At 49.5% G+C, this 27,793-nt stretch overlaps 1 protein-coding gene across 3 annotated transcripts in view; it reads left to right on the plus strand.

Moving 5' to 3' along the window:
• PAX8 (paired box 8) overlaps nucleotides 1–26,591 on the plus strand; it is a 59,660-nt gene extending 33,069 nt beyond the window's left edge. Inside the window, exons 3-11 of one of the 3 annotated variants that reach the window (XM_012438967.2) lie at nucleotides 309–506; nucleotides 2,476–2,564; nucleotides 2,959–3,081; nucleotides 3,364–3,539; nucleotides 8,227–8,347; nucleotides 8,794–9,000; nucleotides 16,787–16,888; nucleotides 23,806–23,892; nucleotides 25,349–26,591. In XM_012438967.2, the coding sequence (XP_012294390.1) occupies nucleotides 309–506; nucleotides 2,476–2,564; nucleotides 2,959–3,081; nucleotides 3,364–3,539; nucleotides 8,227–8,347; nucleotides 8,794–9,000; nucleotides 16,787–16,888; nucleotides 23,806–23,892; nucleotides 25,349–25,425 (1,180 nt within the window). In that variant the 3' untranslated portion in view covers nucleotides 25,426–26,591. Of the gene's footprint in view, nucleotides 1–305; nucleotides 507–2,475; nucleotides 2,565–2,958; nucleotides 3,082–3,363; nucleotides 3,540–8,226; nucleotides 8,348–8,793; nucleotides 9,001–16,786; nucleotides 16,889–23,805; nucleotides 23,893–25,348 lie in introns of all 3 variants that reach the window. The other 2 variants (XM_012438965.3, XM_021673633.2) reach the window with 2 other exon arrangements.
• Nucleotides 26,592–27,793: the final 1,202 nt, after the last annotated feature.

The raw sequence follows: 27,793 nt of genomic DNA on the forward strand, positions 1-27,793 counted from the left end.
TAGAAGAGAAATCTTTTGTGCCCCATATGATGGCTGTTGCAGGTGCTAGGACGCAAGAGACTAGCCACAGGGAAGGGAGAGAGGGCAGCCAGGGTCAGGCCTTTAGCACGTGGTGCTGGTTTGGCAGTAGCATGCAGGGAAACAGATAGTTCCATGCACATCAAGCGTTTGAGGCCAGCCTCGGGGACACGTTTCAGTCTCATACCCCTCCCCAGAAGCCTCAGAGAGGAGGGAGGCTCTAGCTAAGTCCCTATCTAAAGACTCCACCTGCTTATTGGGTAATTCTTCGGGGTTCTCTATTGGAGTAGGTACTACGAGACTGGGAGCATCCGGCCTGGAGTGATAGGGGGCTCCAAGCCCAAGGTGGCCACCCCCAAGGTGGTGGAGAAGATCGGGGACTACAAACGTCAGAACCCTACCATGTTTGCCTGGGAGATCCGAGACCGGCTCCTGGCTGAGGGTGTCTGTGACAATGACACTGTGCCCAGTGTCAGCTCCATTAACAGGTGAGAGAGAAAGCAGCCTCTGGTGTCAGGCTGGGGTCCCTGGGGTTTGGGGAAATCAGGAAGGAGACCACAAGAGCCTGGTTTGGGTGGAGTAGAGGCTGGGAAGGGGCCTGATACTGAAGAATCAGCCAGGGAGCACACCAGGCTCGGGGCAGGTACCACACCTACCTGCCTCTTTCCTTGCCTCATGCTATGAAGCACCCTCCCCCTGGTCCCCAGCCAGTGTGCTATCTACAGTTTCCTTCCTCAAGCACCACATCCTCTTTCATTCAATAAAAGAATCTTCTTGAATGGATCATTTTCTAAGCCACTAGACCCCTAACCCCGCCTGCATTCAAGCATTCACTCATTTGTTTATTCCTTCAATGATTCACTCACTACCTCGATCAACCATTTACCTACTCACTCACTTTTCATTAATTCATTCGCATGTAATTCACTCATTCATTTTGTGCTAGGCCCTGGGAACACACAAAATCCCTCTTTGTGGAGCTTACAGTCTAATGTGAATACAGGTATTAATCAAGTATTTACCCAATATTGTAAAAATGCAGTTCTAAGCCCTGCTAGGAAAAGGAACATGAGGGTATGCAAGCTAGCATAGGATTATTTTGTTTATGAAGATCAGGAAAGTCTTCCCCTGAATAAGAAACAATGAATAAGAGAAGTAGGTGAAAAGAGCTCAGACAGCACATGCAAAGGCCCTGTGGCTAATAGAATGAAAAGAAAACCAGTAGATAGGCTGGTACAGTGGTTCACACCTATAATCCCAGCACTTTGGGAGGCCAAGACAGGTGAATCACCTGAGGTCAGCAGCTCGAGACCAGCCTGGCCAGCAAGGTGAAACCCCATGTCTACTAAAAATACAAAAATTAGCCCGGTGTGGTGGCAGGCACCTGTAATCCCAGCTACTTGGTAGGCTAAGGCAGGAGAATCACTTGAACCCAGGAGGCAGAGGTTGCGGTGAGCTGAGACCACGCCACTACACTGCAGCCTGGGTGACAAGAGTGAAGAAAGAGAAAGAAACAAAAAGAAAAGTAGAGAAAAGGATGGGAAGGAAGGAAAGGAAGGGAAGGAAGGAAGGAAGAAGAAAAGAAAAAGAAAGAAAGACAGGAAGGAAGGAAGGAGGGAGGGAGGGGGAGAGAGGGAGGAAAAGAAGGAAGGGAGAAATAAAGAGAGAAGGAAGGAAGGAGGGAAGGAAGGAAGAGGGAAAGAGAGAAGGAAGGAAGGAGAAAAAAAGAAAGAAAGGAGGGAGGGAGAGGGAGAGAGGGAGGGAAAGAAGGAAGGGAGAAAGAGAAAGAAAGAGAGAGAGAAGGAAGGAAGAAGGAAAGAGAGAAGGAAGGAAGGAAGGAAGGATAGAAAAGAAAACCAGTAAAGAGCAGGGGAGCATGAGGCAGGCTGAAATTGAAGATGTCAGCGAAGGTGGCCTTTCAGAGGCTGGGGGCTGTGTTATACTTTTTGCCTTTGGCCATAAAGCAATGGGAAGCTCTTGGCAGATTTTAAGCAGGTGGCCAACTTGCATTTCAGAAAGTCCACTCTTACTGCAGTAAGGAGAATCACTTAGAAAGGGTCAAAAGGGGGTGGGGGTGGGCCAGTGAGTGACCCTAGAAGGCTGGTGATGGCATGCACTAAGGTGCTGATGGAGAGATGCAGAGAGGGGTCAGCATTGATGAGGTTCACAAGGTCAAACTACAGAACTCAATGATGGGTTTGATAGGAAAGGGAGGGAGGCAGATGTTAAGCCCTATCTGTACTTTGGCCTTGAGTAACTGATGGTACCAATCATGAAATGCGGACAACTGGGGAGGACAGGCCTACAGAGTAAGGTCATGGGCTCGACAGTGGACAGTTGAGTTTTGGGTGCCTTTAAGATACCCAAGAGGGGTGTCAAAAAGCAACTGGGTCTAGGGCAGCCATGAGTTCTCTTTCCCCTTCTTCTCTCTCATGGCCTTTCTTCTCTTCATCACAGAATCATCCGGACCAAAGTGCAGCAACCATTCAACCTCCCTATGGACAGCTGCGTGGCCACCAAGTCCCTGAGCCCTGGACACACGCTGAGTGAGTGCTGAGGGATCTGGGTGCACACACATCATCCCCCTGTACACCTCCCCTTTGGCGTACCCACATATACACAGAGCACACACAGACACACCCACACAGACACAGCCGTGCACAATACCACTCACAAACCCATGTGTGGACTAAGCTGTGCCATTGCAACAAAGCCTGGCCTGTTCCCAGGGCAGATTCACTGAACTATGGAGAGGTGCAAATACTTGAGATAGCTCTGACGCCAAGAACCCCTCCCGCCAGCAGGCCCCCTGGAGGAAGGACCTGAGTCCCTCCAGGACTTAGTCCATGGCTCGGTTTGCTGCCTCCTCCACAGTGGCAGCAGGGGCTGTGAGGGGTGTCACTTCCACCCCCTGACCCTCTCCCTCTCCCCCCACCGCAGTCCCCAGCTCAGCTGTAACTCCCCCGGAGTCACCCCAGTCGGATTCCCTGGGCTCCACCTACTCCATCAATGGGCTCCTGGGCATCGCTCAGCCTGGCGGTGACAAGAGGAAAATGGATGACAGTGAGTGCTGGGGACAGGATGGCAGCTGGGGGTGCATGAGGGCAGTTTGCTCAGGCTTTGATGGGGACAGAAGCTCTTCCACTTATGACATGGAACTTTGTAGGGGCTCTGCATGTGACTGTCACTTGTCCTGTCCCTCAGCTGGCCAAGGCTCCTGGGCCCAGGTGGCTGGCCCTTTTTCTCCCTCCACAGTGGGTCAGCTTGGAGTCAGTCCTCTGCTTTGGGCTAGGAGATGACTAGATAGGTCCCCTAAAAGCTTTCTTCCTGCCCCGGGGGTACCAGGTGACCAGGATAGCTGCCGGCTGAGCATTGACTCACAGAGCAGCAGCAGTGGACCCCGAAAGCACCTTCGTACGGACGCCTTCAGCCAGCACCACCTCGAGCCGCTCGAGTGCCCATTTGAGCGGCAGCACTACCCAGAGGCCTATGCCTCCCCCAGCCACACCAAAGGCGAGCAGGTGAGAAGCTGGGCCCTGGGAGGTGAGCAGGGCGGGCAGGAGCTGGAGCAAGGCGTGCTCTCCAAATGAGCCTGCGCTCTGCCACCAAAGCAGCTGGAAGCTGCATCAATGGGCTCAGGGCACGTGCCTCATACAACTCCAAGCCTGACACTTGCTTTATTTCACCAGATGCCCTGGTATCTTCCTCTCTTTCTAACCCTCATGGTTTCCTTCACCCTAACCTTTCAGGGAGGGCAGCACAACCTGATGATGCCATCTCTTGCCATCAGCGTCTTCCCCAGACCTCAAGGTTGGCTTCCACAACTCTGAAGCAGCAGCATGAAGCCTCCACACAATGACCTCAGCCACCTTCCTAGCCCCACCTTTGGCCACTCACCCTGCACACCCCATGCTCTTGCATTACTCATGGCCCCGAGCAGGCCGCCCTCGCTTACACCTCTCTGCCCTCACACGCCGTGTGCCCTCCGCACAGAATGCCTTTCCTCCCACTTCTCTGCATGGAAAAATACCACTGGCCTTCATGACTCAGCTCAAATATCGCCCTCTCTGTGAGTCCTCCCTTGCCCCTCCGACATGAATCATCTCTCCTGCCTCTTGCGCTTCTGCATGTCCCATGTGCCACTCTCAGTAGCCTCTCACAGTGTCACTTAATAATCTAGCAGACAGAGAGGTACAAAGACACGCAGACTCTTTAAGGACAGGAAAGCCTCACGAAACATGAAACGTCGTTTTTATTCCCAGCACCTACCATTGTGCCCCCCTAAATAACAGACAGTAATGGTATAGTGAACGAATGAACAAATGAATGAGTTGAGAAATCCAGAACAATAAATCACAAGCTACAGGGAATTTTTCTTGCTAGTGCTCAGGACAGGTGAAATGAATCATAACAGGTTGGCTTCTGTGAAAAGCTGACAGAGATGTGAGAGGTCCCACCCCCAAGACTCCAGCCTGGCAGAACCATCGAGCTCTCAGCCCCCGGTTGTCACATCTTCTCCCCTTAATCCCACCAAGTCAACCAGATGAGGAGTGTCTTCAGGGTGGTGTCTGTTGCCCCTCTTTGCCCATGCCGTCATTTGCTGCAGGAGTGAGGCAAGCCCATATGCCTTTAAGAATTGGGTAGGACAATGGAGATGATGCCAATAACCAGCCCAACCACTTCCAATGACCGTCTGGGCTGCTGGCCCCATGCCAGCACTCGCAGCTGGGCAGGCAATCTGCATCAGCGATTTTATCAGCTTTGACTGTGGCAACCACAAGGGTGCAGAAAAAGCTGGCCGTCAGCAGCCATGGAGAGAGAGGCTGGGTGCTCACCCACGAGTCAGCACACAGCTCCAGGAAGGAAAGGGGGCTGCAGTGGGGGGCCTGCAGGAAGCTCGCTCTGTGAGAGCAAGCCTGCAAAACTCAGTGTGCAGGCACCAGCCTCCTAGTGAAAGTAAAGAAACCCTGCTGATGAGACGCTGGACACCCAGTGAGTCCCAGAGCCGTTTCCTGGCTCCATCTCTAAGCCCCGCAAAGGACCCTGCTTGGCTACAGAAGGCCCCCATGCCATGCTGGCATATGAACATGGGGGATCCTGGAATGAGAGAGTCTTTGAGCTTGCAGGGACCTCTGTGACCACCTAGTCCAGTTTTGTGGAGATAATCCAAGGCCAGGGAAGACAAGGAGAGCCTGGGGAAGCAGAAGGTTTTGGAGCTTAGACCTGCCAACCCTTGTTTCATTCAGACTAGTCCACTGTCACCTGCTTCAGATATGGTGCGTCTATGTAAGTTCTTATTTGAAGACTGAAAAAAAAGCATTTGAAAACCATTGAACTTCTCCAACTACTCATCTTTCAGACGAGGAGACTGAGGTCCAGCAGTGTCCATAAATTATTCAGTACACCTCAGTCAATCATGACTCACTCAGTCATTTACCTGGAGGGTGGTAAAGGGCAGGGAGAACCAGCCAGTGCAAAGGCCCCTCATGTCCTGCCTGGCCTTTGCTTTTCCCACCTCTGGTGACTGACTGTGCTGCCAAAGTAACACTCTGCGCTCTCTCACCTGGGCACAGGAAGACCCTCTGTCTTGGAGAGCCAAGAAAGAAGCAGAAGTACTCACACCTGACCTTAGGACAGGTTGTAACATAGCCAACTTTTCTGTAAAATCAACAAGTGGGGGACCAGGCATGGTGGCTCACACCTGTAGTCCCAGCACTTTGGAAGGCCAAGGTGGGCAGATCACCTGAGGTCAAGAGCTCGAGATGAGCCTGGCCAACATGGCAAAATCTCTACTAAAAATACAAAAGTTAGCCAGGCCTGGTGGCATGCACCTGTAATCCCAGCTACTCGGGAGGCTGAGGCAGGAGAATCACTTGAAACTGGGAGGCAGAGGTTGCAATGAGCTGAGATTGTGCCACTACACTCCAGCCTGGGTGACAGAGTGAGACTCCATCTAAAAAAAATAGCTAGAAGTCCATATAGCTGTTTCCCTATTTTACAAATATATTTAAAAAATCAACAGAATATGAATATCGGTTTATTGACAGAAATCAAGAATTTGGTCTGACTTTTCACATGATTCTGAAATAGCATCTATGATAACTCTCAATGGGCATCTGTTGTCACCAAGTATTCAGTGCTAAGCACTGTATATAAGTATATAAAATGTCATGTAATGCCTACATCAGCCTCATAGCGTCTATGATTCCTATACAGGTGAAAAAAATATGCTTCAGAGCAGTCAAGAAGACTAAAGCTATTTGGCAGGTCATTGTAGAACCAGGGCTCAGACTCGCTGAAGTTCTGAAGCACTGTGCTGCTCTGCCCCGATTCAAGTTCAATTCCAGTTAAAAAGCCCAATAATCACTAGGATTTTTCAGCCATTGAATACAAAATCACCAAAGGGTTTGACTATATAGATTTTCTTTTTCTTTTTTCACTAAGTTACTTGGATTTTGAAATAGCTGTAGGATTCTGAGTAGATATTTTGCTGTCGAAACAACACATCCATAAAGCATTTTAAACTCTTCTTACACTCTAGAAATTAGGTATTTTGTTCAATTTCATTAAGCCAGGCCCTGGCTGGGCACGGTGGCTCACGCCTGTAAACCCAGCACTTTGGGAGGCTGAGGTGGGTGGATCACGAGGTCAGGAGTTCAAGACCAGCCTGGCCAACATGTTTAAACCCCATATCTACTAAAGATACCAAAAATTAGCCAGGCGTGGTGGCCCATGCTTGTAATCCCAGCTCATCAGAAGGCTGAGGTAGGAAAATCGCTTGAACTAGGGAGGCAGAGGTTGCAGTGAGCTGAGATTGCGCCATTACACTTCAGCTTGGGAAACAAGAATGAAACTTTGGCTCAAAAAAAAAAAAAAAAAAGGCGAGGCCCTAAGCAACTCCACCCTGCCCCTAAGTGGGCCCCCTCGGAAGGCATGGAACCAGAACACCATTTAGTCAGTAATTGCTGCTATGTGCTAATGGTGCCCTGGTGGCCTCCAGAATTGACTGTAGCTTCCAAAAGTGCCCAGCATGCAACCGGAAAATGCTGTGGATCTTTGCAGAACCCAGCTCCATGGAAATCACTGAAAACAATTGCTTTTAGTGGCACTGTTATGTAATCACTGAGCATTCCCTGATTTCAGCTTTGCACATCTCACGTAGCGGGTATGTGACGTGCATGATGGTATGTGGAAAATGGATGTGCTCTTTTTTCTGCGCTATCTCCTTCCCTGATGGGAGGAGGCCATGGTGAGGATGAGGTACACTTGCCTTTAGTTAAACAAGTTCTTTTTGGAAGGAGTATCTAAGGCCATAGCTGTGCTCCTGGCAAGAGAAGGCCAGGAGGAATCTAAAATGAGGTCTTAGGTACTTGATAAAGAGTGTTTCCAACAGAAACAACTCTAAACATCATTTTCAAGCTGAACTTTTATTTGTTTGGATGTGGAGAGAGAAAAGAAGAAATCCACATGGTGGATAAAGCACCTGGGTCCACAGCCGAAATCCTGGGTTTAGTCCCAGTTTCATTACACAAAACTGGGCCATGTACCTCTCTGAGCTTCAGGCTCCACATATAAAAAACAGACATAGTATTACTCGCCCATGTCACAGGGCTGCTGGGGGACTCTACCAGGACAACAGAGGCAAAGCTCTGATATAAACTCTTTGCAATTATAAGAAGTGGTCCTTATGTCACCCAGTTTAGGACAGTGGTTTAGAGTAGAGGCATTCAGATCCCTGGAGTGTGACTCCTGTCTTTGCCCCATATGGAAGTGGGATAAGTTTCTTAAACCTCTGTGCCTGGGTTTCCTATCTAGGGAAGAATAAATTAACAGATGGAAGCACCCTGAACAGTCCAGTCAGAGACTGCTCTGGTCCTTGGCACCATCCTGTACTCTGTGGGTCTCAACAATGTGGTGAAACAAGGAAGGAAACCAGCCATCCAGCCAGAGTGTGATCCTCTGGCAGAGACCCTCTATCCCACGCCTGGACACCCATGCCACCAGCGGGCCTTGAAGCCCAGGGATGCGGGAGGACAATGAGGACAAACGAAATGTGCTGAGTGGAGTTGATAATGTAAAGCAAGAAGGGAATGATGAGGAAATCTCCTGGGGAGATGAGGGTGGTTAAGTGCTAAGACAGGCTGAGGGTCTGCAGGAAGGCCAGCTTGTCGGATCATCTCTGTGTGCTGACTTCTCTTTGCTCCCCAGGGCCTCTACCCACTGCCCTTGCTCAACAGCACTCTGGACGACGGGAAGGCCACCCTGACCCCTTCCAACACGCCCTTGGGGCGCAACCTCTCGACTCACCAGACCTACCCCGTGGTGGCAGGTATGACGCCCGGAGTCTCCCTGGCCAGGTGGAGGGCGGGGGACGGCAGAGCTTGGCTGGCTGGCAGGCGCAAGGCATGTGGGACCTGGCCTGGAGAGGAGAGGTGGGCTGGGCTGGCTGGGCCTCAAGGTGGGTCAAGGGGTTGTGCCTCCAGCCCTAGGCCGCTCCTGGGTCTCCACACTCCCTCCTGCGGGAGAGGCGGGCACACACACTCCTTCCCAGTCTCTCCATTTCACAGCAGAAGCACAGCAGGGAGGCCGAGCTTCTCTCTTCCCCGCTCACCACACCTCGTGGGCCCCGGCTCCCCAGCCCAGACTCTGACAGCAGCCGGGCCTGCCTGCCCCGCGCCCCGCCCGCACCCTCCACATCTCATGGCTTGGTTTGTGCATGTTCCCGCCCCGTCATCTCACACCCCTCTCTCCTTGTTGTCTCCCTCCCTCCGGCAGATCCTCATTCACCCTTCGCCATAAAGCAGGAAACCCCCGAGGTGTCCAGTTCTAGCTCCACCCCTTCCTCTTTATCTAGCTCCGCCTTTTTGGATCTGCAGCAAGTCGGCTCCGGGGTCCCAGCCGGTGCCTCGGTCCCGCCCTTCAATGCCTTTCCCCATGCTGCCTCCGTGTACGGGCAGTTCACGGGCCAGGCCCTCCTCTCAGGTACGACAGGGAGGTCCCGGGGCCATGCAGGCATTGCGGTGGGTGGGAGGGGGGTCCTCAGGGCCGACCGCCAGCCCCCTCTCTGGCCCCAATCACGTCCACCAGCACCCTATTCCCTAATTCCTCCGCAACTTTTGGAGGTGCCAACGTGAGGTTCTCCGTGATGGCGAAGACATGCTCAGAAGGGGCGGATGCTCTGGGGGTGCCAGGAAGTGGGATACACCACCCCAAAACCCCACGGAAGAGCAGGGACCCTAAGGCCGGGAGCCAGGTGCTGTAACACAGGGACACTTGGTCTTGGTAAATACATAAATAAATAGAAGGAAAAATGAACATTTTGGAAGGAAAAAGTCTTTGGCTTTGGAGACAGTTTCTGGATCAAATTTCTAAAAAGGCCAAGGGTCAGTCCCAGCTGTGTTTCTATGATGTAGCTATCTTCATATCTAGTTTAACAGCGTCACCGGGATGACAGTCAGACATCTGTTAAATACGATCAATTCAGTGATTCTGTAACTTGAGAGTGGAGGGGTGGCAGACTTCCCATCAGGAACCTCAACTGCCTCAAAATATTTAAAGCTGGAAGCACCGGCTGGGCGTGAGGGCTCATGCCTGTAATCCCAGCACTTTGGGAGGCTGAGGCAGGTGAATCACGAGGTCAAGAGTTCAAGACCAGCCTGGCCAAGACGGTGAAACCCGGTCTCTACTAAAATACAAAAAGTTAGCAGGGTGTGGTCGCAGGCACCTGTAATACCAGCTACTGGGGAGGCTGAGGCAGGAAAATTACTTGAACCCAGGAGGCAAAGGTTGTGATGAGCCAAGGTCACACCATTGTACTCCAGCCTAGGTAACAGAGCAAGACTCCATCTCAAAAAATAAAAACATACAAATAAATAAAGCTGGAAGCACCTGAGGGAGTCACTAGAGCAAACCTCATATGCTGATGGGGAAACCAGCCCAGGGAGGAAAAGGTCCCTTCCAAGGTCTCTGGGTGGAAGCACCATGTGCAGTTGGCCGAGGTCTGGGCCTGCATTCCATAAGTCAGACCTCAAGGGGAGCTGGGACCCCCTGGCAGAAGGACCTTTGCCCATCCAGCCAGGGCCTGAAGAATGGCTGAGAGTCAAGTGCTTGGCTTGGGCTAGAGAGGGCCTGAGATGCAGTGAAAGTGGGGAGTAGAGACCCATACGGTCTTCAGATACCTCAAGGGCTTCCACAGGCATAGAACTATTTTAGTTGTGGGCCCAGTGGGGGCCCAGGACCAAGGGAGAAAGCTGGCTAGCTCTCAGTTCAGCTTTGGAGGAATCTCTTTAATATTGGCATTGTCTCCAAGGAGTGTGGTTATTTAGTGACAGAGTAAATGCCTCCTTACCTCCCCCACCCCCCTACCCCAATGACCTTGAGATGCTACAGCAGAGACTAGTGTTGGGGTGGGGTGTAGAAGACCTGTCACAGAGGCAGCCCAGAGTCAAGTCTATCTGGACCAGTGGTTTCAAACCTGGGCCTCTCAATGATCTCTTGAAATGAAGCCTTTTACAGAAGCCATATATCCTCACCAGACCCCTGAAGAACTCTTTTAGAAGGGGGCCCCTGCCCCTAGAAGGCCTTTGAACTTGAAAACCACTGCCCCAGAAGAGCCAGACCTCTACCAGCCCAGAGAAACCACAAGATCATGTGATACAAGTCCATGGACCCTTTTTTTTACAACTGGCTCTACATTTTCTGGCTGGCTGGCACCTGGGTTGTTTTTTTTTTTTTCCTCTGTGCATCCCTGCACCTAATGTGAGGAGTTTTCTTAGAAGAGATGGAAACCTAGTATGCGGGCAGAGAGATGGTGTTTAAGGGTCTAAAGCAAGAAAGAAAATGTTGACTCAGAGTTCAGGAATTCAAGAGGGTGAAGTCAGCAGAGATGGGTCATTTGTTTTGACCAAAGTGATTAAAGGAGAAAAATCTGTGAGCTGAGTAAAATTATGTCGGCCAGAAAATGGGAATGGGGGAGGGAAGGGAAAAAGACGGAAGGGGAGGGGAGGGGAGGGGGTGAGCAGAAGAGGCTCACATCAGTTACAGGGAGATACACAAGCCTGATGTCTCTTGAGAACGGTGGGCCAGGGCTGGGGATGGTTGTGAAGCAGGCAAGGGGTGACGGTGTGGTGGTACCCATGATGATGGGGAGCAGTTGCTGTGCAAGTCACAGAGAGGCTTGGCAGGACCAGCTGAAGGAGAGGGAAGGATGTAGGGCAGCTGGAAGGAAGCAGATAGAAGCATCAGAGTGCAGACGCAGGCTGTTGTCTAAAGTGTAATTGGAACAGCCCAGGGCAAACTCCCTGCTCCCAAAGCCCTCATACTTTGGCCCCTCCCTGTCATCCTGTTGGAGCTATAAGCATCCCCTGTCAACATGCAGTCAATCAGAGGTGATGCTTCCAACTACTGTCAGCTGTTAATGTAGTAGCCATACCCTCTCTCCAGGCCAACTGCAGGACTGAGAGGTCACCCAATCCATGGGACAAAGCAGCTGGCAGCAGACACCTGATGGTCATGGAGGCAGCAGGCAGCCGGCAGCCAAATCTGCAGCACCGGCGTATCCGTCAGGCAGGTGGCCCTCAACCCAGGCCCAGATGATGCTGAAGTGCAGGTGTGAGCACTTCGAAGGTTGCTGGCTGGTCACAGACCCCCTAGCCCAAGGGTTGACAATTCAACGCAGAGGCAGCAGCTCTGAAAAGAGTGAGGAGTGCTAGGCTTGTAGGAACTGGGATCCAGGCAGATGGCCAAGAGTAGGAAGCACGTCAGAAAGTGGATCAGGCACAAGCCGGGGGGATGGCTGGTGCCCATGCTGAGCTCAAGGTGTTGGCCTGGAGCTGCTTACAGACTGTCCACCTGAGGCCTCTGGTAAAGACTGAACCTCAATATCTAACATGTGGCTCAGCCATGGTGAGAGGACTGGGAGGACATGACAGGGTGGGAGAAGGTTAGGAAGGGAATGGTTCCAAGAGCACAGGAGGCTGAAGACCTACCCAAGGGAAGAAGAGGTGAATTTGAAAGAAAGAGGAGGTAATCCCAGCACTTTTGGAGGCCAACTCGGGTGAATCACTTGAGGTCAGGAGTTCAAGACCAGCCTGACCAACATGAAGAAACCTCATGTCTACTAAAAATACAAAATTAGCTGGGCGTGGTGGCGCATGCCTGTAATCCCAGGTACTCGGGAGGCGGAGGCAGAATTGCTTGAACCCAGGAGGTGGAGGTTGTGGTGAGCCAAGATTGCTCCATTGCACTCTAGCCTGGGCAACAAGAGCGAAACTCCATCTCAAAAGAAAGAAAAAAAGAAAAAGAAAGAGAGAAAGGGAGAGAGGGAGGGAGGGAGGGAGAAAGGAAGGAAGGAAGGAAGGAAGGAAGGCAAGCAGAGGCCACAATATTCCTAGGTAGCACTGCAGACCAGGGGAGAGGAGGGAGGACCCAGTAAATTTTCGTCCCATAATCAGCTCAACTTTAACCTGCGTGAACCTTCCACACCCTCTGAGTGACTCCCAAAGACCCTCGCTGCCATCTCCTGCAACTCCTTTACCTGCTTCACAGTTTCTCTCTCAGTCACTTCTTTCGGCCCCGTGGCTCTGACACTGTGATTTCCAGAGTGACTATCCTCCTGAGTCTCAGCTTGTCCCCAGTCAGCCAAGAAAGAGGAAGTAGCAGCATTTGGGGAATAGCAAGATTGCCACTAACATTACTGCCAGTTCCCTTTGGAAACCCCAGTCTGGAGTCCCAACACACTGGCCAAGACAGCAATGTCGAGGCCATCCTGGTCCCAGCTGCTCTGGGACTGACTCCAGCTCAACTCAAAGGAAAGCTCTGAGTTAGGTTTTATCATCAAAGAGTCCATTCCCCTCCTCCATCCTTTTGTACAAAATTATATTTAGTACTGCCAAAGAGATTTCTGGGTTGCCATAAATTCTCCTTGCTATCAGAACAAGATAAGGAATTGAAAAGGGTTACATGGAGGGCAGACTTCAAAGGGGGTGAATAAAATAGTCTGAAATCACCTCTACCCTCTGAATTCCTCCAGGCAATAGCTTTCTGATCCTGGTCTCTACCAATACTTAGAATATTTACCAATATTTCAAGGGGTGGGGGCAGCTAGCATTTTCTTAGAGAACCCCACTCCATAACCTGTTAACATGGGCCTGTGCTTTATGTCAACTTCTTAAAAATAGGACCACATTGGAAGGATACCTGGGTGTAGAGGAGATGGAATTCACAGCAAGGATATTTTATGATGAAGAGTCTTAAAAACAGAGAAGTAGATAAGAGGGCACGGTTAGGCCATGATGGAATGTTTCCACGTCATGGCTTCTGTGGTTTTGTTTCTAAGAAGGCTTGCAAGGCTCTTGGCTTTTTGGAAGAAGCTATGCATTTAAGCAATTGGAGCAAAGAGTTTTGCAGGGCTGTTGGGAGAGTTTATGGTCCCACAGTCTGGGTGAGCGCCGTCCTGAAGAAAGTCTTACCAGTCTTTCCAGGAAGGCCAGCTTTCGTGGGAGGAAGCCTCAGGCGTCTGTTCTGATGTTTGATTCAGAAACCTCTACCCCATTGGGAAGACAATAGGTGACTGAGTGGAGATGAAGATTAAAATCTTAGAATACAGGGGAGTAAGACTGATGAATTCCATTTGTAAGAGCAACGTGGGGGCTAGTTCTCATGCGGTGGAGCCTCATGGGGGCACCTTGGACCACATTCAGCTGTGTTGTAAGGAAGTATGTGCGCTGGAACTCAGCCTGCTACTCTGCTAGGCTCAGGTAGTGGAAAGAGAGGGGACAGGATGAGGTGGGGGGAGGGGAGCGCAGGGCCACAGCTGCCAGGCCAGAAGCACCCTGCAGGGCACAAGGCCGGCACCAGCAAACAGGTCACCTGGGAGCCAAGACCATCTCCCACTGTTCCTCCTACCCCATCATGGCAGACACAGGCTGCCTCAGAATTCTTCTCAACATCAGGTGCCAGGAAACCCTACCGGTCAATCAAGTAGTCAGCTGAATCCAGTTTACAAGCTGAAATCGAAACTAGTTCCTTATATGACAGGCAGGAAGATGTGTTTCAGAGAATTAAGTGCTGTCCTTCATCCAGGGTCCCGCCTGGATCTAGAGTTCCCTTTCTCTTTCTCTCTCACGGAGGAGGAAGTAGGGAGGGAAGAGAAAAGAAGGAAGCAGGCCTGAATCAGCCACCACCCTCTCCCATCACTCTCCCTTCACCACCTGTCCACGCCGTGTGCTCCTGCTCTCACAGACTTCCTATCATTCTTACCCTCTTGCCTAGCCAGTGCTTCATCTGAGAGCCAAGGGAGCTGAGTTTAAGGATATATTGTGTTGTATTCTTCTTCACAGAAAGCTCAGATTTTGTCTCAGTATAGCTTCTGTATATTTCTCCGTCTACATCTAAATATCTTAAAATCCTCTTTTCCCCTCCTGTTTCTAATCATTTATTTGTTCCCTTGATGGCCTTGTGTCAGGTGAACTGAGCCCACCTGTAGAATTCTAGTGAGTTTCACCTCATTTGGTCCCATGCCAAGCACAGCTGGACACTGCAGGAGTAGTCAAACCAATTAGAAGGTGATGTTCAGGCTTACCAAAACATTCGCACAGTTTTAAACAATAAACACTGATGGCTCTTTATTCTATAGGAGTTCACTGGCATATAACCATTTCTGCAATGTGTCCATTGTACTAATCCATGTCCACCTGTAGCGTGAAACCCTGGCTCTGAATTCTATGGATAACCTCATAGAAATTATAATAAGGTGCCTAAGCTTACATTATTTTTTCCCATTTTGCATATGAAGAAACTGAGTCTTGGGGCACACATGAGGCTTATCTAAGGGCACTCAGAAAACTAGCCACAGAAGCAGTATAAGAAACCCAGGCCCTCCCCTCTAGAGGAAGGGCAGAAGTGTGCCTGGTCTTGTTCATTGACCCCTTGGGCTTTGGCTCCAAATGCCTATCCCAGCCTATGTCCCTTCTTGATTTGGTGCCTGGCCTTGCTAATTTAGCATTCTGGCTTTCTGCCATATGCCCAAGTGCTTAGAAAAGTGCCTAGAATGTAGTACTTACTCAATAAGTATTTGGTGAATGAACATTGTCTTTGGGGAATCCTCAGAAAGAGAGTTAAGGAGGAGGTAATCACTGTAGAATTAGCAACTTACAGGATTTCATGGGGCCTTCCCTTCTGTCATGACCAGGCACCCCTTGAAGGGGCTGAGGTATGAAGGACCTGGGGGGGTCTGATAGGCAGAAAGTTGAACCAGCAGTGCCATAGAAGAGATGAATTTAGTAAGTTGGTTAACAGGGTCTCACATAAGTCCTGGGAGGAAAAAGTAGCCCCCAGAATGGAAGAGGTAGAAGGCATTTGGGGAAAACAGTCATAGTCCAACACAATGGTTCTTAGCCGGGAGTGATTTCGCCCCTACTACCTCCTGCTGGGGACATATGACAATGTCTGGAGACATTTTTGTTGTCACCGTGGGTGAAAACTGCTGCTGGTATCTACTGAATGGAGGCCAGATATGCTGCTAAACATCCTACAGTGCACAGGACAGCCTCCTACAGTGAAGAATTGTGCAGCCTAACATGCCAATATCGCTGAGACTGAGAAACTCTGTAAACATCACCCAAGAGCTAGGATAAGCACGTAATTCATTAACCCAACTGGAACATTTTGAAAGTGAAATGAGCATTATTAATAAATATGCTGGGATAGTGGTCATCACCTGGGTACACCTTGGCAAACCAGGATGTATTGTCACCTTGCCAAGAATCTTGGGGTGAAGGAGAGTCTGGTTGGGGCCTGCAGGACATAGGAGCAACAGAAGAGGGGCAGGGGCAAGGGATTATGTTTATGTTTATCGTTATATATGGTAGATGGGGAGATGGTCGCCAGGTCAGCTGGGGTCTCCAAAATGGGAAAGTGATTTCTCAATGTAGAGGAGAAGCAGAACCAGGAAATGAGGTCTTTATAGAGCTGACTTGGTGTCACCAAGGTGGGAGTGTGACCCACAAGCTCTAGATAAACAGAGAGATTGGTGTTTGTTTTGCCAAAAATGGTTCTTTTCAAAATAGAATTGACAGATATGTGGCTCATGATCATGTAAAAGCTAAATATCTCAGCCACATTTCCTTCTAGGTCAGGGTTAGCCAGTCGGTTTCCTGTCCCTTACAACTCTGACAGACTGCATCTACTTGGAAGGCGCCCTCTACTCAATGGAAAATGTTACAGTGGTTGATTAGTAATGTCCGTCACAGGTCCTCCCCAAAATAGTGATGGGTCAGTGTGCCACATACATGCCATCCTTTCAGAGTCTTGTTCTTAGTTCTCCTCAGAGCCGGGATAAAAGGGATGAGCTCTAAGTCAAGTGGTGACCTCAAATGTATTTACGGAGGCCAGCTGTACCCACTGCTCTGCTGGTTGCTGTGGGGGATAACAAAGAACAGATGACATAGCCTCAGCCTCCAATACCAGGACATGTTTATGGGTTCATAAGATAACAATCACTTAAATAAAACCAATGGAGAACAGGAAACAATGTGAGTCTGCAGTAGTAAGTGCTCCCTGCATGGTGGAGCCTCTGTCCTGCAGAAGACCAGACAGAGGTAACAAGAATTTGTGCTCAGAGGAGGAGGGGGGCAAGAGGAAGTAGATTTGGGGAATGGCTGTGGAGAGGGTGGGAATGGCATGGAGGAGGAGAGCCTCAGGAGAGTGAGATGATACATACAGGAGCCCCCATGGTTCAACTGATGACTCTTCGCTGTATTTTTTCCAGGGCGAGAGATGGTGGGGCCCACGCTGCCCGGATACCCACCCCACATCCCCACAAGCGGACAGGGCAGCTATGCCTCCTCTGCCATCGCAGGCATGGTGGCAGGTAAGGAGAGGGCTGGCAGGAGGGGGAGTATTGCAAAGAGGAAGTGTTGGAGCAAGGTGGGACACGAGGGGCAAGAGGCATACTGTCCCCTATTCATGGACTTCCCGAAGGGCGTTGAAGGATGGACTGAAGGGGGCATCTTCTTGTAAATGCCTGGAGACAATGTCCCCGTGCAGTCTTGACTCCCTATTTAACCTGCCCCAGCTCAGCCTCCTTCTTCTCAGATCTGCCACATTACCCTCCATGATGAAAAGGGAGGGGCTGAGACAGACGTATGTTCAAATCCAAGCTCCACCACTTCTTCCAGTGAATCAGTGAGCATATAGGTAGAATGCTCCAAGGGCCCCAAAACACTGAGTGGAAGATGAGCCCTGCCGTCAAGCAGAGCTGGTCTCCCAGTGATTTAAGTCTGATGAATCCCAGTTTTCTGCTTCTGTAAAATCTGAATCTGAAGGATTTTGATGAGGATAATGATGAAATATATGCTTCACATCACTCTCACTCAACCCTGCATGGATAGGACCTGGGTTCTAGGTACTCTCAGAGTTCTATAGATGATGAGATGAGCCTGGAGTAGCATTCCATCCTCATTTGGACTGCCCTGGAACCTGCCTGCCAGTCATTTGGGTTTCTTTGTCTGCCACTCATCATCCAATGATGATTCAGGTTGACAATTCTGGACAAATGAAGATAATGGGAGTTTCTTTGAGCAAGTCTCATATTTTTAGGAGCCATATAGGAAAGACTTTGGGATGGATGAGGCATAATAGAGCTATTTTCACTGGTCAGAAAGGTCTGGGACCTGGAGTTTCTGGAAAGAGCTCTGAACTCAAGGCATCTGTGACCCCCATGCCAGTCCCAGGCCAACCTCTCTAGCTCTGACCCCAGAGACTTGGCATATTTACCCAGGCCTGCTTCCCTTCCTCCCTGGCAGGAGTTAATCTTTGCCAGCCACCCACTCTGAGCACCCTATGCAGAGGCAGGTGGGCTGGGATCTCCTGGGCAGAGGGAAGGGAGGGAGAGAGAGAGGGAGGGAAAAAGGCTCTGTGCTCCCTGGGAACCTGCTGAGCTGGCACTTGTTGCTGCCTGGTTACCGTGGCGATGTGCTTAATGCAGCGTTGAAAATACAGAATACTGACTCCTCTCTCCCTCCTGGCCCCGGACTCCCTCCCTCCCTCCCTTCCTCTTCTGGAGCGTGAAATGAGATTGGTCAAGATAAAAAAGGAAAAGACTCGGTTATTTTTTTAAGAGTGTGGATAATGGGGCCTCTCAATCAAAATCCCAGGCTCCAGTCGGCTCCCCCGATTCCCCTTCCAACCCCTCCACCTTCCCCTGCCGCCTGCTTAGAGGAGGAGGAAGAAACATAAAGCACAAGGCTTTTTTCTTAATTTTGAATCATTCCCTGAGGGCAGGCCCAGGGCAAGGGGTTCCTGGGGCCCAGAGTCTGACCTGTGAGGAAGCTGGAAAGCATGGGCCTCTCATCAAAGTCCCCCAGGTTGTTTCCAGAAAGAATCCTGAGTGAATGCTGTGAAAAAGAAAAAAATAGCACAGCTAGGACATTGACTACAAGTGAAATCCACAAAGGAGGGACCTTGCCCTACACTGTGGTTGGGCTTCCAGTAAGTTCCATGAATATCAGTTTTTAGAAAAGACAGTACTATTTAAATGAATCACTTGGCTCCTAGGAACAGCATTGCACAAATGCATTCTTAAAGAATTTTTTGTGGAAAAATTATATGTCCATCTCTTACCACTGCCTGCAATCTCCCAGTTGACTGAATGGGGATTCCTGCAATTAAAGTGAATAAACTTTCATTGAGCACCTATCGCGTGCATGTTAGGTACGTGATAAATATTCAAAGGAAGGCATGCCAAAGACATTCAACAATCTGTTGTGGAAGGAAGAAGTGATCGCTTGTTCTGCACTTCTGCATGTCTGGCCGTTCAAATACGTATAACTTTATTTCTAATTTTACCCTGACCGTGAAACTGAGAGGCTGATACTATCCCTGTTTTATGGATAAGGAAACTGAAACAAAAGCAAAGTGGTGTGCTCAGGGTCATAGTCATACTAAGTGGTTGAATTATGCAAAAGCAGGTCTTTCAATTTCAATTCTAAGGCTCTTTCCACTACACTGTACTGTCTCCTACCATACCAGAAATAAAGACACAAGCCTCAAGAGGGGCACAGGAAAAGGGCTAGTACAGATTTCCCTAGTCTGTTCACCTTCTGTTTCTCTTTTATTTTATCTTATCTTACCTTGTTTTTTGTTCTGACTCCATTAACACAGTCAATGATTTTCAACCAGTTCTAGAGAAGAACCGGCAGCTCCAGATACCTGGATCCGTCCTGTCATCTATCTTCCTTTCCACTCATTCATCTTCCCATACATTTTTCTACACATCCATGCATTTTCCCATTCCCGTCTATCCTTCCATCTTTCATCATCCATCCCTCCATCTCCATCTTCCACCACCTTTCACCCACTCACCCATCCTTCTGACTCTCCATCCATCTTTTTTTTTTTTTTTTTGGAGATGGAGTCTTGCTCTGTAACCCAGGCTGGAGTGTAGTGGCACAATCTCGGCTCACTGCAACCTCCACCTCCTGGATTCAAGCAATTCTCCTGTCTCAGCCTCCTCCTGAGTAGCTGAGACTACAGACACCTGCCACCATGCCTGGCTAAATTTTGTATTTTTAGTAGAGATGGGTTTCACCATGTTAGCCAGGTTGGTCTCGAACTCCTGACCTCAGGCAATCCACCCACCTCAGCTTCCTAAAGTACTGGGATTACAGGCATGAGCCACTGCGCCTGGCTCCTCCATCCATCTTTTAATTCATCTGTCTTTCCAGTTATCTATCATCTGTCTTTCCATCCATCCATCTTTCCATCAATCCTTTGATGTTCCATCCATATTCATTCATCCATTCATCTTTTCATAGAACTCTCCTTTAATCTATCTTTCCATCAACGCTTTCATCGTCCATCCTTCCACCCATCCATCCTCTCATACATCCATCTTTTCATCCCACTTTCAATCTATTCTTCCATTAATCTATCCATCTTTCTATACATACATACTTTTATCTATCCATCTTTCCATCCATCTTTTCACCCATGCATCCTTTCATCATCAGTCCTTCGATCATTCACACTCGCATTCATCCTTGCATCCTTCCATCCGTTCACCACTTTTTCACTTAACAAATACTGATTGAAGGTCCATTATATGGGATGCTGGGGATATAGACATGAATAAGTCAGATTCCTTTATTCTTGAAGCTTACAACTTAATGGTGTAGAGAAATGGACAGTAAATAAGTCAATGAATGGATAAACGTAATAAGTTGTTGTCTGTGAAGACAATCAGATGGGATGATGTAATAAAGATCCACAGGGTAAGGAGATAACTACTTTAGATTGGGTTGTCAGGGGAGGCCTTTCTGAGAAGGTGTTCAAAATGACCAGCCAAGTGGTAAACTGGGACAGACCATCCCTAGCCCAAAAGAACAGCAAGAGCAAAGGGCCTAAGGCAGGAACTAGCTTAGCATGGTAGCACATAATTGGTAGTGGCTGGGTCAAGTTTGAAAAGGCTACTCTGATCTCGGGAGAAATGAACTGTAGACAGTCAAGGGAGAAATCACAAAGACCAGTTAGGGGACAGTTGCAATAGTTCTTGCAAGAAATGACAGTGGTTTGAGCTAGGAAATTGGCAGTAGAGGAAGAAAAAAGAGATCCTGAAAATATATTTTGGATGAAAAGCCGGCAAGCCTTGCTGGTGGATTGGCTGTCAGGATGAGGAAATAGAGGAAACAAGGATCACTTGTAGGTTTGGGCATGGATGATGGTGGCAAGTATATATGTGGGAGACCAGGAGGGGAAGTTATGTAGTAGAGGGCAAGTGGAAATCAAGAGTTTTTTAGGCCATGTTAGGATTGAGATGCCTACTAAATATCCAGTTTTAGTAAGTTAGTAGGCACATCATGTATGTCTGAAGCCAGGAAAGAATCCTGACTAGAGTATAAACTTCAGCCATTGCACAAAGCTGTCATTTAATGCCAACGGATTACACAAGACTGCTAGAAACCAAGCCTGGGGTTCTTTAAAATGATTTAGAGCTCTAACAGAGAAGGAATGGCAAGGAGAATGAGTAGGAAAGAAAACTGAGTTACCAAACAAACAGAAGACTGGGCGTCACAAGCCCAAAGGCATGGAGAGGGGGATGAGCTAAAAGGTTAAGGGAATTGTGGATATAGAAGTGACCATTGGAATGATGGAGTTAGAGACTGTGGGGATTTGAAGGGATCAGAGTTAGCATGATGGGAAGGGATGAGAAGGTGAAGGCAGAGATCGGGGCAGAGAAAGGCACTGGTAGCTAGAGAGGAATGTGGGGGTGGGAAGGGGATTTTTTAAAGATAGAAGATAGCAGAGCATGTCTGCAGGGTGAAGGGAGAGACTGATGAAAAAGAAAATGGGATTGTTGGAGGGGCCAAATCCTTGATGCAGAACACAGAGGCAGGGTTGGCCTTTCATCGGGGGCAGAGACGTTTCATCTGCTGTGACTGCAAGCAGGTAGGCACATCTGGTGATGGGAAGATGCCACACCCAGGTGTGTACTACCTACTGAGCCCCATCCCCTGCCCCAGGTTCCATGTGACTGAGGTGCTCGGTAAATGGTAGTTAAATACATAAATAAGTGGGTGAGTGAGTGAATGCATGAGTGAATGACAAAATGAGAAGGTAAACACATCATGTTTTCCACCTCTCTCCCTCGTCCTTTAGAGCTTGCTGTGTTCGCCATGGGGTAGGGTGTGGTAAAAGACTCGAGGGCCCTTGCTATGTGGCCAGTAGAGAATTGGGTGAAACCAGGGAGACCTGGACTAAACAGGGGGTAGTTTGCGCTGCGAGATGCAAGAGAGCACCGGTGTGGAAGGACGGGGTCAGGGTTCTAGCTCAGGCTTTCACTGAACACGTGGTCTTGGGCAAATGTCTTTCCTTCTCTAAGTAACAGATGTGTTATCTGCTAAATAGATGTTTAGATTAAGTTGTTTCTTAGTTTTTCATCTGTTAAATAGATGTTTAGATTAGATTATTTATTAAGTTTTTTCTTTACTTTTTTCCTTCTTTACTCCCTTCCTTCTTTTACCTGTATTTTTTGCTTGATCTACATTAGACTTAGTCTCTGCCTCTAAGAAACTTCCTTACTGTGTCCTTAGCCTGTCATTGACTTCCTAGACAAGGAAAGGATCCAAAGCCTTTCTCTGCTTCAGGCTCCTCCTCTTCATCTCTCTCTTCTTCCTGTATAAATGCCTATTTGTCTGGTAATAAAGCAGCTCCCATTAACCCCAATCCAGACCTTAAGACTGGATGACTGACTGATTTAAGCCTTCATTGAACTTTATTTTCCCACCTGTTTAATGAGAAAATAATAGAAGCTTACATTTATTGAGCACTGTATATATATTTGAAGGATGGTGCTAAGCATTTAATGCATATTTTCTCATTTAGTTCTCATTAAACCAAATGAGATAGGGATAATTATTTGGCCCACTTGACAGATGAGGATACCAAGGCTCACTTGTAAGTCACTCACTCAGCGAAGTTAAGTGACTTGTCCAAGGTTACATAACCAGGAAATGGGAAGTGTGGATTTGACTCTAGACAGGTCAGCTCCAGAGTCAAGGAGTTTCGAGCAACCCCTCCAGAGAGTATGGGAAGGAGACTCAGAACCACAGAAGACACGTAGCTCACAATCGTATATGGGTTTCTGAAAGGCTGGGTAGACATTCATTGGGTCTCAGGGTTGGCAGGAATCTAACTTTGTAAATGGAATCATCTCATAAATGAATAAAGGGATTACCTGCAATTTAGAGTCAAGAGCCCCAAGGTTGAGTTCTGCTCAGAAATTTAACAACAATGTGATTCGAGGAAAACTACTTAATCATGCTGCACTCCAGTTTCCTTTTCTATAAATTGGTAGTATCCATGAGTACCTCATTAGGGTAGTCGTGAGAATAAAAGATCATAGTGTGTGGGAAAGTGCCTTACAAACTTTAAGCTCTATACCAATCACCAGTAGTAGCTGTGGTGATCAGCTTGACTTTTCTTTTGTTATGTAAGGGAATTCTTAAGTAATTTCTTCCATAAATAATTCCTTTGGAAAAGTCAAGAATCCATTAACAGGAGGAGATAATCTGATTTACTTTGTGTAAATTTATGTGCTGAGTTTGCTTGAAGTGGCAGACTCGGAATGGAACAACAAACTACTCCAAGTCTCAGGACACAGCCTCCCGGGAGGTGGGTGCCCTCCGGGGTTCTCCCTCCTCTCCCTTCCTTAACCCTCACACCTCCCCTCACCCCCCATGCACACACACATACTCACCACAGTCATACCTAGGGATGCTAAAAGGTTCATATAGACAGATTTCCTCTTTGGTCCCTAGCCCCATACCCCTGCTGTGGGGCCCTCCCAGAAGAGCCCTTCTGCAGAAAGTCCAGACAGCCGTAGAAGGAGCAGTTAGTCCCCGGGTCCCAGAGTCACAGCCCAGTTTTGGAGCTCCACCAAACCCTCCAGCTCTGGGAACTTCTGCAGATCTCAGAGCCTCAGTTTCTCCATCTGTAAAATGGGGATACTTATAACATCTACCTTCTGGGCCTCCTGGGAGGGCTGTAGTGTGTCAAGGCAGTGCCTCCAGTACCTACAGAAAAGGACACTGCCCCAGGTTACCCAGGCTGATGGGTTCCCAAAGGGATGACAGAGGGACCTTCTGAGCTCCACTGTCCCTACTCCTGGCTCCAGCTGTACTCCCACGGTTCCTGAGATTGCCCACTGCCAGCCCTGCAGATCTTCCCATGCCCAAGCCCTGCATTGGTGCACTTCACCTCACAGGCCTCTCCCCTGTGTGCCTCCAACAGGAAGTGAATACTCTGGCAATGCCTATGGCCACACCCCCTACTCCTCCTACAGCGAGGCCTGGCGCTTCCCCAACTCCGGCTTGCTGAGTAAGTCCCTGGGGCCGCCCAGGCCCTCTGCTGGGCAGGGTGGATGGTGTGGTGGGTGGCAAGGGTGGGTCAAAAGTTACCCAAAAGCTGGGAGGCCTCAGATTATACAGAGGGTCTGGGAGATGGTGTTGTTTGTAATGGAAGAAGGCAGCAGTGGGGCAGTGTATCTCATTGTTTGGGGAAAAAGGGCCAGAAGTCCATAGACTCCCAGGTTTCCCTCCTGCTTCTCAAGGCCATGTCTTTTAAATCTTTGTTTTGTGTAAGATTCAGGGCTTAGGCCTTGAAGGGGAGGGCAGAGGAGGACTTGAGAAAAGCCTAAGAGAGGACCTCCTCCATCTCGGGCAGCTTGCAGCCCCACAGTGCAGACACTGGCGCAGGCCACCCTGCCAGAATGCAACTGCCCTCCTTCCTGGGACTGTCACCCCCATCAGCCATCTAACTGGCTCACAAATACTCATCAGTGAGCACCAAACCCTTACACAAAAATCCTTTGTTCCACCACATTCCCCATATTTAGCTTGAGATGCAGACAGCATTCAGGGTCGAGGTCCAGAGAGTGAGCTTCAGTGAGCTCGCAGGCTTCTCTTCACCCCTCTCTTGTCCTGGGGTCCTGGACTGGGAAGAGAAGCTCTTCAGCAAAGCAAAGCTCCGCCAATGAGAAACTTGAGTGATCTCACTAGAGCCTCCCAGAATGGTGACCTTGTGGGTATCAGAGCAAACCTGAGCCAGGCAGAATCGGTGACCCAAGGATGGCCGACCTCACAGGCACCACTGCAGGCTAGGAACCATCCATACCCCAAGACCCCCTCTCTTCCAATTACCTTCTTGTATTCCGAAAATAACTTGGAAGGTGACAGAGCTGGGCCCTGTTTGCCAGATGAGTTCACCTCCAACCCACCTTTCTGTTCAATTTAGCCACAAAAGACCAGAGCATTCAGACACGCCAGGGTTCAGGCACCTTCCCACTGAGTCTCCCCAGGCAGCCCATCCTACAGGTGTGCAGAGCCTCACCTTAAGGGCCCTCAAGCCCAGATCCCTTTGACCCCTCTGCAGTCTAATCCTCCTGGATCTTAAGGGAGAAGACTCTCCATCCTGGCACTGTTTGGGCAAGGCGAGGGAGGATCCTGATGACCCCTCAGTGCACTTGATTCTTTGGGGTTCCACATGCAATTGTTTTCTATTGCTCTCTCCCTGCAATGAGGGTATTGAAAGTCAAAGCAGCCATAGGGGGAAGGGGCAAGAAGCCACTGTTCTCATTCTGGCCAGAAACTCAAAGGTGAGGCCAGAGAAGGAGGAAATAGGGCTGGAGAGGAGTTAATCTTTGATGATCAGATAGGTCAGAGAAATGAATGATTAACTTGTGTTGTCTTAAAGGTCAGCTGATGCAGGGAAGGCTACGGTGCAGTTTTCCTTTCTGACCAGCAGTGTTGTTGTTATTTTTTTTTAATGTGTCCAGGTTCCCCATATTATTACAGCTCCACATCGAGGCCGAGCGCGCCACCCACCACTGCCACGGCCTTTGACCATCTGTAGTTGCCATGGGGACAGTGGGAGCAACTGAGCAACAGGAGGACTCGGCCTGGGACAGGCCCCAGAGAGTCACACAAAGGAATCTTTATTTATTACATGAAAAATAACCACAAATCCAGCATTGCGGCACACTCCCTATGTGGTTAATTTAATGAACCATGAAAGACAGATGACCTTGGAGAAGGCCAAACTGTCCTCCAAGACTCCTTAATGAGGGGCAGGAGTCCCAGGGAAAGAGAACCATGCCATGCTGAAAAAGACAACATTGAAGAAGAAACGTAGCCCTCAGCCAGTACCCACCAAAGGAGAGAAGAAGGAATAGCCGAGGAACTTGGGGGGATGGCAAATGGCTCCTGCCTGGGCCCAAGGAGTGCACAGGGCACCTCCGTGGCTCCATTATTAACACAACTCTAGTAGTTATGGACTGTAAGCACTTCCCTCCAGCCCACAAGTCACAGCCTGGAGCCGAGGCTCTCCTAACCAGCCACCCAGGGAGTCACCTCCCTCAGCCTCCTGCCTGCTCCACACTGAGGCTCTGGCTGTCCTCCTTATCCACTCCACTTGCTTGGCTCTTTCTACACCTCCCTCTTGGGCATGGGCTGAGGGCTGGGGTGAGTCTCTCAGAAATTCCACCAGGCTGTCAGCTGACCTCATTTGCCTGCTGCTGTGAATGTACAGCCCCACCCCAGGTCCTCTAGCAGTGGGGCATCCCCTTGGCAGCTGCCATCAGCCACACCAGCCCCAGGCAGCTTAAAACAGACATTCCACAGGGCCTGGGCCCCTGGGAAGTGAGGTGTGGTGTGCAGCTGCACTCAGGGCAGAGCAAGGCAGAATCGAAGGGAACCCGCTCCCCATCCCAACAGCTCCTGCCAAGCCAGGAGGGCTTCCTGCAGCTCACGCCCACCAGCTACTGAAGAGACCCGAGGCACCACCTGAAGCCAGCAATAGAGGGTCCCTTTCTGCTCTCCGGCTGCTCCTGCCCCCAAGGCCTGACTGTATATACTGTAAATGAAACTTTGTTTGGGTCAAGCTTCCTTCTTTCCACCCTCAGACTTTGGCCTCTGAAATGTCTCTCTGCCACGTGGGGCTTCTCTCCTTGATGTTTCTTTCGTTTTTAAAGACAACCTGCCATTGCCACATGACTCAATAAACCATTGCTCTTCGTCTCAGGCTTTGGGGTTGTCTGGGAAAGGAGACACCTCAGGGCCGGGCTTTCTCCCGAGAACATCAGAGCTGAGTAGTCGACAAAGTCCACTTTGGGGCCGTGGGTGGGAGGGGACCATCTAATGCCCCAGAGTTCTGGCTTGGCCTTCTCCCTCTGCCTTTAACTGATGTTGAACGCGGGGTACCTCACTCATCCCAAGTTCTTCAACACTCAGTAAATGCATAGAGGGCACAGTGTCAAGCCGATCATAGACTCCCCACAAAAAGTTGCTGTTGTTATTAACAAGAAACCAGAGAATCAGCAGGGTGGATTGGTGAAGGATCTGGGAATAGCTATGACTAGAGCCTGCATCAACAGCTCTGAAGGGAGAGAGAAGACGGGGCTCTCCTGTGTGCCAGGCACAGTATAGAGGGCTTCATATGAGTTAAGTTGAAATTAGCCCTGTTTTACATACAGCCTCATTTTACATATTGAGGAAACTGATGCTTTGAAAAAAGTGAAATGACTTGCCCAAGATGAGAAGTAGTAGATTCAACCAAGTCCTCTTACTCTAAGTCCAGCACTTTTACCCAAAACCCCAGAGTCATCAGGGATGACAAAGAGTTCTAGACCCGAGGGAGGTTCTGGAGTTGCCACTGGGGATTTCATTTCTTTTGATTTGCTGAAGATTTGACCTGACCGAATGGAGAGGTACAGTGTGGTGGGGCCCGGACATGGTGAGGGAGGCCGTAGAGACTTAGGACTTTAGGACAGCCCCCTCCAGGAAACTTGGGAAATGCAATGTAACAGCTTGGGCTCTGCACTCCAAGGAGCTATCTGGTGTCCACATGGACCCTCTCCATGTGGAACCCAGCTGGAACAAGGGGCAAGGGCCTGCAGCTGGCATGCCCAGGTGAATGTGGAGAGCTGGACAGATAACACTGGGGTTTAGTCAGGTGGAAGGGGCCCAGGGACTCCAGGGCTGCGAGAACAGAGGCTGGGAGGCAGGGATCTTACCTCCTTAGGCCTCCCAGAGAGAGGTTAGGGATGCTGTCCTGGATGGCATGGGAGGGGGGACCAGGAAGAAAATCCATGTCTTCGGAGGGGATCTGAGATGCGGCTGTTTTTTCAATGGCAGGACTTCCCTCAGCAGTGAGACTCCGAATCTATGATATCTGAGAGTCTTCCTAACCTCAAACCTCTAGGATCCCAAGTGCTCCCTACCCG

Source organism: Aotus nancymaae, unplaced genomic scaffold (genome assembly GCF_030222135.1).
Source record: "Aotus nancymaae isolate 86718 unplaced genomic scaffold, 86718_ANA_hifiasm-v0.15.2.pri h1tg000017l, whole genome shotgun sequence".
Classification (NCBI taxonomy): Eukaryota; Metazoa; Chordata; class Mammalia; order Primates; family Aotidae; genus Aotus; species Aotus nancymaae.